The sequence below is a fragment of the Lactuca virosa genome, chromosome 2 (genome assembly GCF_052849685.1).
Source record: "Lactuca virosa cultivar CGN04683 chromosome 2, Lactuca_virosa_CGN04683_v6, whole genome shotgun sequence".
Classification (NCBI taxonomy): Eukaryota; Viridiplantae; Streptophyta; class Magnoliopsida; order Asterales; family Asteraceae; genus Lactuca; species Lactuca virosa.
The window spans coordinates 256,645,367-256,661,076 of record NC_136427.1 but is presented as its reverse complement, the minus strand read 5'-3'; the positions used below and the strand labels follow the sequence as shown (position 1 = coordinate 256,661,076).

The following is a 15,710-nucleotide window of genomic DNA, read 5'->3' as shown; positions in this document are numbered from 1 at the left end:
AACCCAAATGGACCATGCCGGGTCGGGTCAAGTCTTACCAATTATAGTTATGGACTTAGACATTAATCCAACAAGTTGTGGTGAGTAAAGTAAGAGGGCCGATTTCAAGAAGGTGATTACTATTCTCTCAAAGTTCCAAGTTTGTGGTGATTTGTGATTTCCATTTGAGGCATCCATACTATTGGTGCTAGGCTCTAAAACTCCAAGCAATCAACTACAACTACAAGGTAAGTAATTATACTAGCTTGATTTGATTCAAGTTCCCCATGCCATGCTAGATAGGATAAGAACCTTGGAAAAATAATTATTTGCATGTATCATAGTCAAACATAGATCCAAGGTTTATAGGGTTGCATGTACACCATAGGAGTGTTAGAATGCTCAAAAACCCATCAACAATCTCATCCTCAGGTTGATATCACACTGCGATCATTAACTCATGCTTTGCGGCCTAACATAGATAGGTACACACACACCCATCCAGGCTAAGCATCACTACTTCGGACGACCACCGTCGTGACAAAACCTCTTTTTCTCGCTGCAATTCACATTCTCAAATAAATCCATTTGATGTCAATTAGCTGAAGGGCCCCCACCGGAACCATAGACACTCGATACACCACTCGTCATCTCAAACTCAAAACTCAAAATAATCCGAGATTTAGGACATTAAACTCGGATACCCCGGAATACCATCACAACGCCCCGCAGTGTCTTGACTCTACCACTGATCTCATACTCATGGCATCATACTCAGATACCGCATTGCTTCCTCGGAATCTCGCAACCGGTCTTTCTCTCGTGCCACTTGTAACCCCAGAATACTCCATCTCCCAAATTAAAACACGGAGAAATTGCCAACGACTCAGAATGTTAATTGTATTATTTATTTTCATGTTTAGTGTAGGTATCATATATATTGTATAGATAAGGGTCCTTTATGTAATTATCTCATACACTGTATTATTTATACTATGGAATACAATGCAAACCCTACGGGGTACTTTCTACACAAACATGGTATCAAGCAAGGTTATGATTAGCGTCTAGCATACGCTCGATTTTTTTTTCTTCCTGCTGCAACCTCTGTCCAGTAATCCCCATCGATACCACCTACTCTTGCAACCTGTTCTCGCTTCCTGCCTTTCCGCTGCCTCCATTCTTCCTTGTTGGTGTCGCACAAGTGGTTCTACTACAACTCCTCTTCTTGCGGTAAGTCACCTGTTTATTTTTACGTGTTTTTTCTTCCATCTTATTTCTTTGCTTTTCCGGATTTCCAATGAGTACCACTCCAGCCGGTTCTTCCACCACAGCCCCTACCGCTCAACAGTTGGTATACGCGGTAACAAATGTCTATAACCAGTTTAGTTTCAAATTGACTTCTGATGGCTCTAAATATAAACTGTGGTGTCGTATATTTAAAGACATTTGTCAAGGCGCCAAGGTTCTTGGACACATTACTGGAAAATCTAAACCAACAGGTGAAGATGATGAAGACTGGCGTTCAATTGATTCTCGTGTGAAATCATGGTTCTACTCGACTTGTGATCCCAATGTGTTGCAGGTTATTACTACTGATAAATGCACTGCAAAGAACTTATGGGATAACCTTCAGGAATTCTTTCTCAATAATAAAATGCCCCGGATGTTGCAACTACAAGAACAATTTCGTAACACCAAGAAAGGCGCATCCTCTATTCACGATTACTGCCACAATCTCAAACACCTTGCTGATTCTCTACATGATGTTGACTCCGATATATCTGAAGTGGAGCATGTTATGCAAATTCTTCGTGGTCTACCGCCCTCCTACCAAAGTATTATCGATGTTGTCACGAATACTATACCGTTCCCATCTTTTTTAGACGCCAAAAATATGCTTCTACTCCATGAAAATCGTGAAGACAACCACGACATGATGCAAGACCCAACAAACATCACAACAACTGCTCTTTATTCCGTTTCACAACAATCCGGAAAATCAAAAAATAAATGGAACAAAAATCGTAATAATAACCGGGTTTCTTCTAAAGGAGGGGGAAATTCTAGTAATTCTACTAGTGCTAACCAATTTGCAGGTACTTCTCCAAGACAAAATTCTCAATTTGCAGGTATAATGGGGTCCCATCCAAGCACTATTGGTCAAACATCTCCACATCAGCAACAATATTTATTTTATGGTCAAAATGGTGGTCCTAACTCTCCTTGGGGATATGTGATGCCCTCAAATGGACAGCCACCATCGTTATATGCTGCTGCCGGCACTTTTCCTGCACACCAGCAAGCCAATATGGGCCAACAAGTACAACTGCCAACCCATTTCTCTGCTCAACAGCCCAGCCCTGCATACCTATCGGTCCAGCAACATGCTGCCCTTTTTGGGCAGCCCAATTCCATGCCATTTCGGCCCAACAACCAAGGTTTAGCCTACCAGCAACATAATAATATTTCTCAAGGTCCGGGTTCAACTTCTTCAACACAACCCACAGATTTAGCATCGGTTTTTCAAGCAATGTCCATCCAACCGCCACCGGATAATCAATATTACATGGATACGGGAGTAAGCTCCCACATGAACTTCAACCAAGGTAACATGTTTTCTCTATCACCGTGTAATTCTAAGTCCATCATGGTCGGTAATGGTGCTATTGCTCAAAACTTCCTCCCTTCCCATAACATGAAGATGGCAATAAAGATGAAGATGCTCAAAACACGGAGAAATTGCCAACGACTCAGAACATGAAGATGGCAATAAAACTTCCTCCTCTATTGCTCAAAACTCATGCAAGAATACTCATAACGACCCTGAATTTGGTTGCCCAATCAACTTCTTCCCTTCCCATACTGCATATAATAGCCCATACTCTGAACCAGAAATTCTCAACCGCCGAACTAACCTCACAAGCCAACCACCTCGAATTCACCATTTTAACCTTGAAGGATTCCTAACCACCACAAGGTCTCCGACCAACGGCCACTTTCCGTGGAGACACTCATCCTTTCTCAAACACGTACCACATGCACTATCTCACTCTGCACCTCTCCTTGACCACCAATAACCCTGGTCTCAGGAATCCGCACCGCATGCCTCTCTATCTAGTTCTCTAACCGCTCTCGAACAAATCTCTGATCTCCTCAAAAGTACCCAGTTCTCCCCCACTCAGGGTTCGAACCATCACCAATTGGTTCGCCAACAATCTAACCCACAGACTGTTTTTACCAATAATATCGCACCTACTCTTGGAAGGTGATACACAATGCTCGATGATCTCCCCGATGGAGGTCAAGCAATTCCAAATACCCCGAATCTCCGATGAAATCCTCATAAACTTCTCATCATGACTACCTCTAGTCATTCAGAATCTCGTACCATCCCACTACCAGACATCTCAACTGTCCAGTCGTAACCCTGACTCTCAGTCTGAAAATAACGAACTAACATATTCCTCATCCTCGACTCTTCAACCAACGTTCCATCACATGGGTTGTAGTAAGAGTGGAGTCCTCATTACCACACTCGATACTCATCATAGACAATAAGATCCACCGCCCTAATATCCTCTTCTTGATCGTCTGCCGCTGCAGCTAATACATGCCCTACTATGCTCAAATAGGGTGTATCCTTGTCCTTAACCATCTCAGTCCCTGCTGACAACCTGCTCATGCTCTAACATTACCTCTCGGCATACATACTGCCCAAATAATCTGATGAAAGATGGTAACCAAAGCTACCCCATAGGGCTCGCCCCCAACCTTGGAAACCGAAAATCTCAATACCTCTCATGTTTCCCACAGGAACAGAAATAGCACCGCTCATGTCACAAAAAATGACATCTCCACCATCGGTCGGTCGCTCAGCCCAGACCGTACTCTCCCATAACGCACCATTCCTACTCATCCCTGAGTCTTGCGACTCCAACTGGCATCTCACCAACAATCCCTCGGAGCTAACTCGATTTCCCTTTTAAGGGATGCTCCACTAAAACTCGTTCATCATGGCCCTCTGGCCCCATATTATTTCACATCTGATCTCAGTCTAGATAATCACAACGGAATAACTGGTAGAACCAGTAACACTAACCGCCACGGGTCATGGTACTCGAACCATGTGGCCACCTCTCGATCTGCTATGAATCATGGTACCCGAACCATGTTATCTCTTCTCAATCCGCTACGAATCATGGTACTCGAACCATGACATCACCTCTCGATCTGCTACAAATCATGGTACTCGAACCATGAAATCACCTCTCGATCTGCTACAAATCATGGTACTCGAACCATGAAATCACCTCTCGATCTGCTACAAATCATGGTACTCGAACCATGAAATCACCTCTCGATCTGCTACTTAAAACCTCCGGAATGTTCCCTGTATCGAGTATGGGTCCTCTGCTTTCAGTAGCACGGGCCCATGCTACCTACCATATCTACCCATACTTTCCACACGGACCATCCCCGAGTTCCTAAGTAGCTGCTCGACCTTCTCAATCACCAACCCCGTCATGCGTGTTCGCTCCTCTGCGAAATATCCTACCCTGTCAGCGTACTCATCTGACTAGGGTCACCCTTTCCTAGGCTCTTCCTAGGTTCTCACACTTCTCTGCCATCAGCTGCTGAAGAACTCCTTATGATGCCAACCATCTACCTCCTGAATATCGTCATATTCACTTAGTAGCTGACTCTCATCATCAAGAGTTCCACAAAGCACGAAGCAAGCAGCATTCGGGCATCGAATAATCTCTACCAACATGTAAAACCACTCTAGGTCATTACCCACTTGCTCTCCTCATACTCTAAGGATACCATCGAACCCAAGCAACTTTACCCCACGCGGGCATCTGACTACTCTCTCTGAAGACTCCTCAAATGCTCATCTAGGTATCTCCCCTAGATTACTCCTCTACTCAGATCCCTCTCTAAAAGGATTCCTGCTGGATACTCATACTCAGCACATACTCAAAGGCACATCGCATATAACAACAACTCCTAGGCTAAGGTATCACAGATAAGGCCACTCTAGTCCTAAAATATGAAATACCTAGCCTATCTCTAGCATGCATAGCATATCACATAATATCTCATAACACATAATGTAAGGGTATTTTGGGAAATCACCGTTCGGGCGCTGGCTGATCGTACGCACTGCTCCGTTCTGATTTTATAAAAAATCTTTTACTCTTTTAGAAAAATTGTTTCTTTTATGAAAATTTCCTCAAATCCCCAGTTTGAGTTCAGATACGCCCGAAGGTGCATCCGAATCCCTCAAACCAAGGCTCCGATACCAACTTGTAACGACGTAAATTTTAAAACAAATTTTCATTTTTCAAACATAATAAAACTCATATAATATTCTCAAAATCTCATATATCAATGTCATCACCATAAAACATATCCCAAAATCTCAACACTTAATCTTCTGCCAGTGTGTACAAATCATGTCGGCGCCTTCCCGCGACTCTCGCTGGTACCTGAAACACATATCACATAACACAGTAAGCATAAATGCTTAGTGAGTTCCCCAAAATACCACATACAACACATAAGCCACTCGAGGCTATAACTCGGTATGACCTTCCGGTCAATGTGTCCCAGCGGGACCCTCCAGTCCCGTAGCTCGTTGGACCCTCCGCTCCGGTCTAGCTCATTGGACCCTCCGGTCCGGTCTAAATCATTGGACCTTCCGGTCCGGTCTAAATCGTTGGACCCTCTGGTCCGGTCTATATAACACATAGCATACATATATCACAATGTACATAAACTCAAACATACACATAACTCATAAGACCCTCCGATCTACACATAGATACCACTCTAGGTAATGTATAGTGAGAAGACTCACCTCGGGTAACTCGGATAATCTCGAACTCAAATACTGATCTAGCCTCCGCCTAATCACATAAAATAATTATCTCTAATTAATACGGCTCTCAAAGGCTAGACTAGTCCCTCCCTATATTCTCTCATAAGGGTAAAAGACCATTTTACCCCTCCAATGGCCCAAAGGTCCAAATGTTGACTAAACCCTAAAAGTCAACGAAAGTCAACCCTCCGGAGTACGCTGCGCGTACCAGATCTGTACGCTGGGCGTACTCGAATGCTTCACAAAATCGGGGAGCTCGACCCCTTACGCTGTGCGTACTGGGATTACGCCCAACGTAAGTCCCAGTTTCACACTCCTCATGATTTTGGTCTTAAACGGTTAAGACATAAGCTCATATTTCAGATCTGGCCATTCTAATACCTCTTAATCCATAAAGTCGAAACCTTTAAGCCTTTGCATGGCTGTAAAGGTCACCAATCACTCCAAACACCTTTCCTCTTTCCTCTTTAAGCCCTTATCTCATGCATGATTTAATCTTAACATCCAAGATTGGATTTTTATGGACCTACAACACAAGATACACTGAAATGGGGCAGATCTAGGCTTATGGAGACCATTTACTCATAAAGTCTCCATCTTGGGACAAAACCCTAGAAATTGGTCCATAATGCACAAATCCAAAACGATGAATAAAGCTTTGTATATGTACTTACGATTCTTGAAATTTTTGATATGAACATTCATAAACATATGAGTTTAGAAGAGCATAGAAATTATGTGCTAATAATTGATTAGATTAATTCTTGATCTTTATGTGTTTTAATGGAGTCCATAACTAGTTCCTAAGTTATGGATAACCAAAAGTCACATTTATAAATAACCATTAAAAGAACACATAGGTTACAAAAAATGAAGAGTCTTCATTTTTAATAACCATTAACTCATAAGTTATGAGAAATGAAAAGTTTTGAAAGTTTACAAAACTTGTCCTCAAGTTTTGGAACATGTAAAGTCATATTAAAAACTTTAGTTCCAACCCCTAGAATTTTAAAAGTTAAAATTCAACCCTTATACTTTATAATATTATAAGTTTAATAATATTTATATATGTATAAGATCAAGTCGTCTTACCGCTAGTACGCCTCATTCACGAAGCCGGTCTATAAGGGGGGTATAAGGTTGTTGCCTATAAAATGGCAACTTAATGGGTGTCCACTCTCACCCACCGCTTCCTTGATCGGTGGAGGGTCGTTAGCCGAACGGGTAGGACAAGGACTTATAAATTCTCATTAAAAGTATAATGATAATACTAAAGTAACTAAACTTTATTGAATTCCCAATCTTAGTTATTTTAGGAAAATGTGAATAAGGTGTTAATCCATGAAATTACACTTTACACTTTGTTTAAGTCGTTAGTGGAGCGTGTGTGGTTAACCGGCACACTAACTTAAACTTAACAAGGTAGGTAAAGGGTGACTTAGTGTTTATCATAGTATCGATGGAGCGTGTGTGGTTAACCGACACATCGATTGAGGGGTAATACATTAAGGGTACCAAGTAATTTGCATGGTTACTTCACACCTTGTTTTGTGATCCTCGGCATCCCAGTCACAAAACTTGAAGGGCACACTTGAGATTGAAACATGCCATTGAAGAAAGTTCAATGAATCTCAAAGAATCTAGGAGTTTCTAAACCAATTAAAACCTAATTAAATATTTCGTTTTTCATGGTGGAAATTAGTGAATCGTCATTCACCTACCTTCAAATATCTTATAGCTTAGATTACGACATCCCTCTTCTAAGTTATAAAATATTGTGTTGGGTCCTAGCCTTAATATTACATTTGAGTGTTTTGTTAAGGATTATCTCTATATCTAATCTAATCTATTCCCTCTTCTTTTCAGATGTCTTCCAATAACAATGCTTCTGGCTCAAACCCTACTAGCTCCTTCTCTCTCATGAATCTTTGTGGGAGAGTCATCTTTGATGGGTCCAACTTTACAGATTGGATCAGAAACATCAGGATGGTCACTCGGTATGAGAAAAAAGACTATGTTCTCGACAAGGAGCTGAAGGTACCCAAGCCAACTGCTACTCCTGAAGAGCTTGTTGAATATGAGGTACATGAAAGAGATGCTACAAAAGTGGCATGCATCATGATGGCCACCATGACAGCCGAGCTCCAAAAGTCCTATGAGGACTATTATCCTTTTGAGATGCACCAGGACTTGATGGACCGCTACCATCAAAGTGCTCGTCAAGAGCGATATGAAATAATCTCCTCCATGATAACAACCTGAATGAAGGATGGTGAACCCATCATGGGTCACATGCAGAAAATGCAAAGGTATGTGGACCGTTTACTGAAGCTGAATGTGAACTTCCCTGAGGAGTTAGCAATAGACATCATTTTGCACTCCTTGCCATCGTGTTATGATCAATTCCGCATGACATATCACATGAACAAGGAAGAAGTCACCCACAGCAAACTTCAAGGACTCTTGAAGACCGCCGAAAGTGGTCTAAAGGGTAAGTCGGTTGTTACTACTCCTACTCCTACTCCAACTGTGGCCAATGTCTTGGCAATCGGGCATGGCAAAGGGAAGAAGAGAAAGAACCCTTCTAAGGGTACCAAGGGTAAGACCCTTGAAGGCTCCTCTTCAAGCAAAACCAAGAAAGGTTTTGTCACTCCTTCTGCTAACCCTAATGAGGCTGAATGCTTCTATTGCCATGAAAAGTCACACTGGAAGCGAAACTGCCCAAAGTACCAGCAAGATTTGAAGGATGGGAAAGTAAAACCCAACCATGCAGGTATATACACTATATTGTCTAATAACTCACCTCATTCTAAGTCTTGGGTCCTTGATACAGGTTATGGTATTCACATATGTTGTGATTTGCAGGGACTAAAAAGAAGTGAGAATGTGGAGCAGGAAAAGATAAACTTGATCATGGGAAACAGGAAAGCTTCACTTGTCACCAAGATAGGAGTTTATTCTTTAGTGCTAAATAGTGGGTTTACATTAGATTTGAATAAATGTTATTATTCGCCAGAAATGGCAAGAAATGTTATTTCCTTTCATGCATTGTATAAACAAGGTTTTACCTTTTATTTTGATAATAATAATGGTAGTATTGATGCTTTCTTTAATAATGTTCTTTATTTTAAAGCATTACCTTGTGATGGCGTGTATGAAACTGTATCTGTTGTAGATAATCTAGGAAATAATGTATTGTGTATTAACTCTTCCACTAGCTTAGATAAAGCATCCTTATGGCATTGTCGTCTTGGACATGTAAGCAAGAAACGCATAGGCCAACTCCAAAAGGATGGAGTCTTGGAGTCATTTGACCTAAAGTCAGATGATAGTTGTGAATCTTGTTTGCTTGGTAAAATGACAAAGTCACCTTTTACTGGCACTTGTGCTAGGGGTGAAGGTTTGTTGGACCTCATACACACGGATGTGTGTGGACCCTTCAGAACCGCCACAAGAGATGCTAATCGGTTCTATGTGACTTTTACTGATGATTTTAGTAGATATGGATATGTCTACCTAATCAAGCATAAGTCAGAAACCTTTGAGAAATTCAAAAGTTTAAGCAAGAAGTGGAGAATCAGTTGGGCAGGAACATTAAGATGCTTCGATCCGATCGTGGTGGTGAGTATCTTAGTACTAAGTTCCTTGACTATCTTAAGGAATGTGGGATTGTCTCACAATTGACACCTCCTAGGACACCACAGTTGAATGGTGTAGCTGAGAGGCGCAATCGGACCTTGTTGGACATGGTTCGTTCCATGATGAGTCGAGCTTCGCTACCAATCTCATTTTGGGGGTATGCCTTAGAGACTGTCGCCCATATCCTTAATCTAGTCCCTACAAAAAAGGTTGCCAAAACACCTCACGAGGTATGGACTGGAAAAGTTCCCAATCTAGACCACATCAAGATTTGGGGTTGCGAGGCTTTCGTGAGACGCGAGACTCACGATAAGCTCGAACCCCGAAGCGAAAGGTGTATTTTCATCGGCTACCCACATAAATCCTTTGGTTACATCTTCTACAGACCTAGTGATAATGTGGTCTTTGTAGCAAGAAGAGGATTCTTTCGAGAGAGATAATTCATGAGCCAAGGAGACAGTGGGAGGCAAATTGACCTTGAGGAAATTCAAGAGTCAAGTGGTGAAGGAACCTCAAACCCTAGCCCTCAACCTGAGGAGGAAACTCCTGTTGAGCCGACTGAAGAATCTATACCTCTGAGGCGTTCCACCAGAGTTAGGAATGCACCTGAGCATTATTATGGTTTTCATATTACTGCAGAAGGTGAGACACTTATCAGTGATAACACACTGGTAAATCTGGATGAGCCTAACAGCTACACGGAAGCCATGGCAGGCCCTGAGGCTGCTAAATGGAAAGAGGCTATGGATAGCGAGATACAGTCCATGTATGACAATCAAGTTTGGAACTTGGTTGACAATGTACCTGATCGTAAGATAGTTGGGTGCAAATGGATCTTCAAGAAGAAGACCGACATGGATGGTAATGTACACACTTATAAGGCACGACTGGTTGCAAAGGGTTATTCTCAAACTCCGGGAGTTGATTATGATGAGACCTTTTCACCAGTGGCCAAGATTAAGTCTATTAGGGTTCTGTTAGCCATTGCTGCATTTCATGATTATGAAATATGGCAAATGGATTTCAAAACCGCTTTCCTTAATGGAAAGTTGGCTGAAGATGTTTACATGGTTCAGCCAGAGGGTTTTGTCAGTACAGAGTACCCCAGTAGAGTGTGTAAGCTCGAGAAATCCATTTATGGATTAAAACAGGCACCTCGCAGATGGAATCTTTGCTTTGATGAGAAAATCAAAGAATTTGGCTTTTCAAGGAGTGAAGATGAATCTTGTGTCTATATCAAGGCTAGTGGGAATATAGTCAGCTTTTTGGTACTGTATGTGGATGGCATACTACTCATAGGAAATGACATCCCAACCCTGCATGAAGTAAAGTCCTGGCTTGGGAAGTGTTTCGCTATGAAGGACCTTGGAGAAGCTGCCTATATCCTAGGGATAAGGATTTTGAGAAACAAGAGTAAAAGACTAATTGGACTTAGTCAAAGCACCTATGTGGACAAAGTGTTGAAAAGGTTCAACATGCATAACTCCAAGAAAGGAGAGTTACCCATCCAGAGTAACGCCAGATTGAGTAAGACACAAAGCCATAGTACTGAGGCTGAGATAGCAGAAATGAGTCGAATACCTTATGCTTCAGCTGTAGGATCGATCGTGTATGCTATGACGTGCACTCGACCTGATGTAGCCTTTGCTTTGAGCATGGTTAGCAGGTATCAGGGGAACCCTGGCAAGGCACACTGGACTGCGGTAAAGAATATCCTCAAGTACCTACGGAGGACTAAGGATTGGGTCCTTACCCTCGGTGGCAGTGAGGACTTGAGAGTTGTAGGGTACAGTGATGCTAGCTTTCAGACTGACAGGGATAATTTCCGCTCTCAGTCGGGCTGGGTCTTTACTCTAAACGGAGGGGCAATTACTTGGAAAAGTTCCAAACAGGAGACAGTGGCTGATTCCACTTGTGAATCAGAGTATATAGCAGGAAGCGAGGCAGTAAAGGAGGCTATATGGCTAAAGAACTTCATCGGAGACCTTGGAGTTGTACCAGCTATAAAGGAGCCAATGGAGATTTTCTGTGACAGCAATAGTGCGGTTGCCTTAGCCAAGGAACCAAGAGATCATGGGAGATCCAGACACATTGACAGAAAATATCACTTCATTAGACATCGAATAGAAGAAGGAATCCTCATGGCAAAGAGGGTATCATCGGATGAGAACCCAACAGATCCCCTCACGAAGGGACTGACTCGGGCTAAGCATCTCCAGCATGCTCGAAGCATAGGGCTGAAGGATGATATTAGTTTTAGTAGTTAGATAATCTTGAAATTTGTAAAATGTAATTGACATTTGATGATAAATAAAAGCTGTTATTTATGAGTAAAGTGTTGCTATCTCTTGTCAATCATTTACTATTATTTCTTTTTGCATGTTTTGACTTCCAAAATAATTATGTTATGGTTTATATCATATTATTCAAACTCTCCACAGTCGGTCATATGTTGGAAGTAGATATGAATCAAGACTGTCATGGGTTGGCTTGTAGAGGTCTAAGATGTTAGATAAAGCGGGGCTACAACACTCATGAGTGCTCATAAGTTCTGAGTATTGGATTCAACCCACGCTCACTTGTATCACTTCATGGAATTTATCTCGAGTGATCGTGAGACGGTAATATCATATAAGTCTTAAAACCTAGAGATATGATTTGTTGCCTATGAGTTGGTTATGCATTGATTGCACGAAAACGCATTGGTAACTCGATGTTATAAACCGTGCTTTTGTGTGTAATTCAACAAGTAGTAGAGCAAACATATGAGTCGAAGTTTATCTGTTCCTTCTAGGATTAGAAGCGATATCTGGGCCCCTCGATGATTTTGTTTTGACCTATGTACCGGGCCCGGTCAGAACTAAATTGATGTGTTCAGTTAAGTTCTATGTCAAACAAATCGGAAATCGGGAAACAAATGCTGGACAATAAGCAAGACCATGTTCCATGTATTTGTCCGGCTGATATCTAGAACAGAGGATTATATGATCACTTATCTAAAATGGCACTTCATAGTTCAACAGAGTTTAAAGAGCTACGATTGCTGATCGGTTCCTGAAGTCATACTTGCAACTATAGTTATTAGACTTATTCAAGTGGGAGACTGTTGGATATAGTGTCTAAGTCCATAACTATATTTGGTATGTACTTGACCCGACCCGACATGGTCCATTTGGGTTGCACTTCACCCGAACAATTTATGGATAATCGTTTGAGAATAGTATAAGTTATGATTTATTAATATATTATAAGTCCTAATATATTAATATAAAATCATATTATTTAATTAGTATTGATCTATAACTAATCTAGAATTAATTTAGAGATCAAAAGTATGACTAATTAAATATGGGCTCTTGTATTTATATAGTGTGGGCTAATGCTTATTTGGAATGGGCTAGGCTTGCATGGAAAGTCCATGGATACTCCATGGAGCTTTAACCCATGGATCTCATGGAAATGAAAAGACATGGGTATTAGGGTTTACATGAATGTAACCCTAATCCACCACACTATATAAAGGAGGCTTTGGTTCTTGAAATCACACGAGTTGTGGTGAGTAAAGTAAGAGGGCCGATTTCAAGAAGGTGATTACTATTCTCTCAAAGTTCCAAGTTTGTGGTGATTTGTGATTTCCATTTGAGACATCCACACTATTGGTGCTAGGCTCTAAAACTCCAAGCAATCAACTACAACTACAAGGTAAGTAATTCTACTAGCTTGATTTGATTCAAGTTCCCCATGCCATGCTAGATAGGATAAAAACCTTGGAAAAATAATTATTTGCATGTATCATAGTCAAACATAGATCCAAGGTTTCTAGGGTTGCATGTACACCATAGGAGTGTTAGAATGCTCAAAAACCCATCAACAATCTCATCCTCAGGTTGACATCACACTGCGATCATTAACTCATGCTTTGCGGCCTAGCATAGATAGGTACACACACACCCATCCAGGCTAAGCATCACTACTTCGGACGACCACCGTCGTGACAAAACCTCTTTTTCTCGCTGCAATTCACATTCTCAAATAAATCCATTTGATGTCAATTAGCTGAAGGGCCCCCACCGGAACCATAGACACTCGATACACCACTCGTCATCTCAAACTCAAAACTCAAAATAATCCGAGATTTAGGACATTAAACTCGGATACCCCGGAATACCATCATAACGCCCCGCAGTGTCTTGACTCTACCACTGATCTCATACTCATGGCATCATACTCAGATACCGCATTGCTTCCTGGGAATCTCGCAACCGGTCTTTCTCTCGTGCCACTTGTAACCCCAGAATACTCCATCTCCCAAATTAAAACACGGAGAAATTGCCAACGACTCAGAATGTTAATTGTATTATTTATTTTCATGTTTTGTGTATGTATCATATATATTGTATAGATAAGGGTCCTTTATGTAATTATCTCATACACTGTATTATTTATACTATGGAATACAATGCAAACCCTACGGGGTACTTTCCACACAAACATGGTATCAAGCAAGGTTATAGCATACGCTCGATTTTTTTTTTCTTCCTGCTGCAACCTCTGTCCAGTAATCCCCATCGATACCACCTACTCTTGCAACCTGTTCTCGCTTCCTGCCTTTCCGCTGCCTCCATTCTTCCTTGTTGGTGTCGCACAAGTGGTTCTACTACAACTCCTCTTCTTGCGGTAAGTCACCTGTTTATTTTTACGTGTTTTTTCTTCCATCTTATTTCTTTGCTTTTCCGGATTTCCAATGAGTACCACTCCAGCCGGTTCTTCCACCACAGCCCCTACCGCTCAACAGTTGGTATACGCGGTAACAAATGTCTATAACCAGTTTAGTTTCAAATTGACTTCTGATGGCTCTAAATATAAACTGTGGTGTCGTATATTTAAAGACATTTGTCAAGGCGCCAAGGTTCTTGGACACATTACTGGAAAATCTAAACCAACAGGTGAAGATGATGAAGACTGGCGTTCAATTGATTCTCGTGTGAAATCATGGTTCTACTCGACTTGTGATCCCAATGTGTTGCAGGTTATTACTACTGATAAATGCACTGCAAAGAACTTATGGGATAACCTTCAGGAATTCTTTCTCAATAATAAAATGCCCCGGATGTTGCAACTACAAGAACAATTTCGTAACACCAAGAAAGGCGCATCCTCTATTCACGATTACTGCCACAATCTCAAACACCTTGCTGATTCTCTACATGATGTTGACTCCGATATATCTGAAGTGGAGCATGTTATGCAAATTCTTCGTGGTCTACCGCCCTCCTACCAAAGTATTATCGATGTTGTCACGAATACTATACCGTTCCCATCTTTTTTAGACGCCAAAAATATGCTTCTACTCCATGAAAATCGTGAAGACAACCACGACATGATGCAAGACCCGACAAACATCACAACAACTGCTCTTTATTCCGTTTCACAACAATCCGGAAAATCAAAAAATAAATGGAACAAAAATCGTAATAATAACCGGGTTTCTTCTAAAGGAGGGGGAAATTCTAGTAATTCTACTAGTGCTAACCAATTTGCAGGTACTTCTCCAAGACAAAATTCTCAATTTGCAGGTATAATGGGGTCCCATCCAAGCACTATTGGTCAAACATCTCCACATCAGCAACAATATTTATTTTATGGTCAAAATGGTGGTCCTAACTCTCCTTGGGGATATGTGATGCCCTCAAATGGACAGCCACCATCGTTATATGCTGCTGCCGGCACTTTTCCTGCACACCAGCAAGCCAATATGGGCCAACAAGTACAACTGCCAACCCATTTCTCTGCTCAACAGCCCAGCCCTGCATACCTATCGGTCCAGCAACATGCTGCCCTTTTTGGGCAGCCCAATTCCATGCCATTTCGGCCCAACAACCAAGGTTTAGCCTACCAGCAACATAATAATATTTCTCAAGGTCCGGGTTCAACTTCTTCAACACAACCCACAGATTTAGCATCGGTTTTTCAAGCAATGTCCATCCAACCGCCACCGGATAATCAATATTACATGGATACGGGAGTAAGCTCCCACATGAACTTCAACCAAGGTAACATGTTTTCTCTATCACCGTGTAATTCTAAGTCCATCATGGTCGGTAATGGTGCTATTGCTCAAAACTTCCTCCCTTCCCATAACATGAAGATGGCAATAAAGATGAAGATGCTCAAAACACGGAGAAATTGCCAACGACTCAGAACATGA

General features: G+C 41.6%; 2 protein-coding genes across 2 annotated transcripts; both read left to right on the top strand.

Annotated features, from left to right (window-relative positions):
• Positions 1–1,279: 1,279 nt before the first annotated feature.
• On the top strand, positions 1,280–2,743 carry LOC145158422 (uncharacterized). The gene has a single exon (XM_079077324.1). The coding sequence runs from the start codon at positions 1,280–1,282 to the stop codon at positions 2,741–2,743; it is 1,464 nt and encodes a 487-aa protein (XP_078933450.1).
• An 11,503-nt stretch (positions 2,744–14,246) lies between these two features.
• On the top strand, positions 14,247–15,710 carry LOC145158421 (uncharacterized). The gene has a single exon (XM_079077323.1). The coding sequence runs from the start codon at positions 14,247–14,249 to the stop codon at positions 15,708–15,710; it is 1,464 nt and encodes a 487-aa protein (XP_078933449.1).

What these genes read in the sequence shown, in the direction of transcription:
- LOC145158421 (XM_079077323.1), top strand. Translation starts at nt 14,247, where the DNA reads ATGAGTACCACTCCAGCCGGTTCTTCCACCACAGCCCCTACCGCTCAA.
- LOC145158422 (XM_079077324.1), top strand. Translation starts at nt 1,280, where the DNA reads ATGAGTACCACTCCAGCCGGTTCTTCCACCACAGCCCCTACCGCTCAA.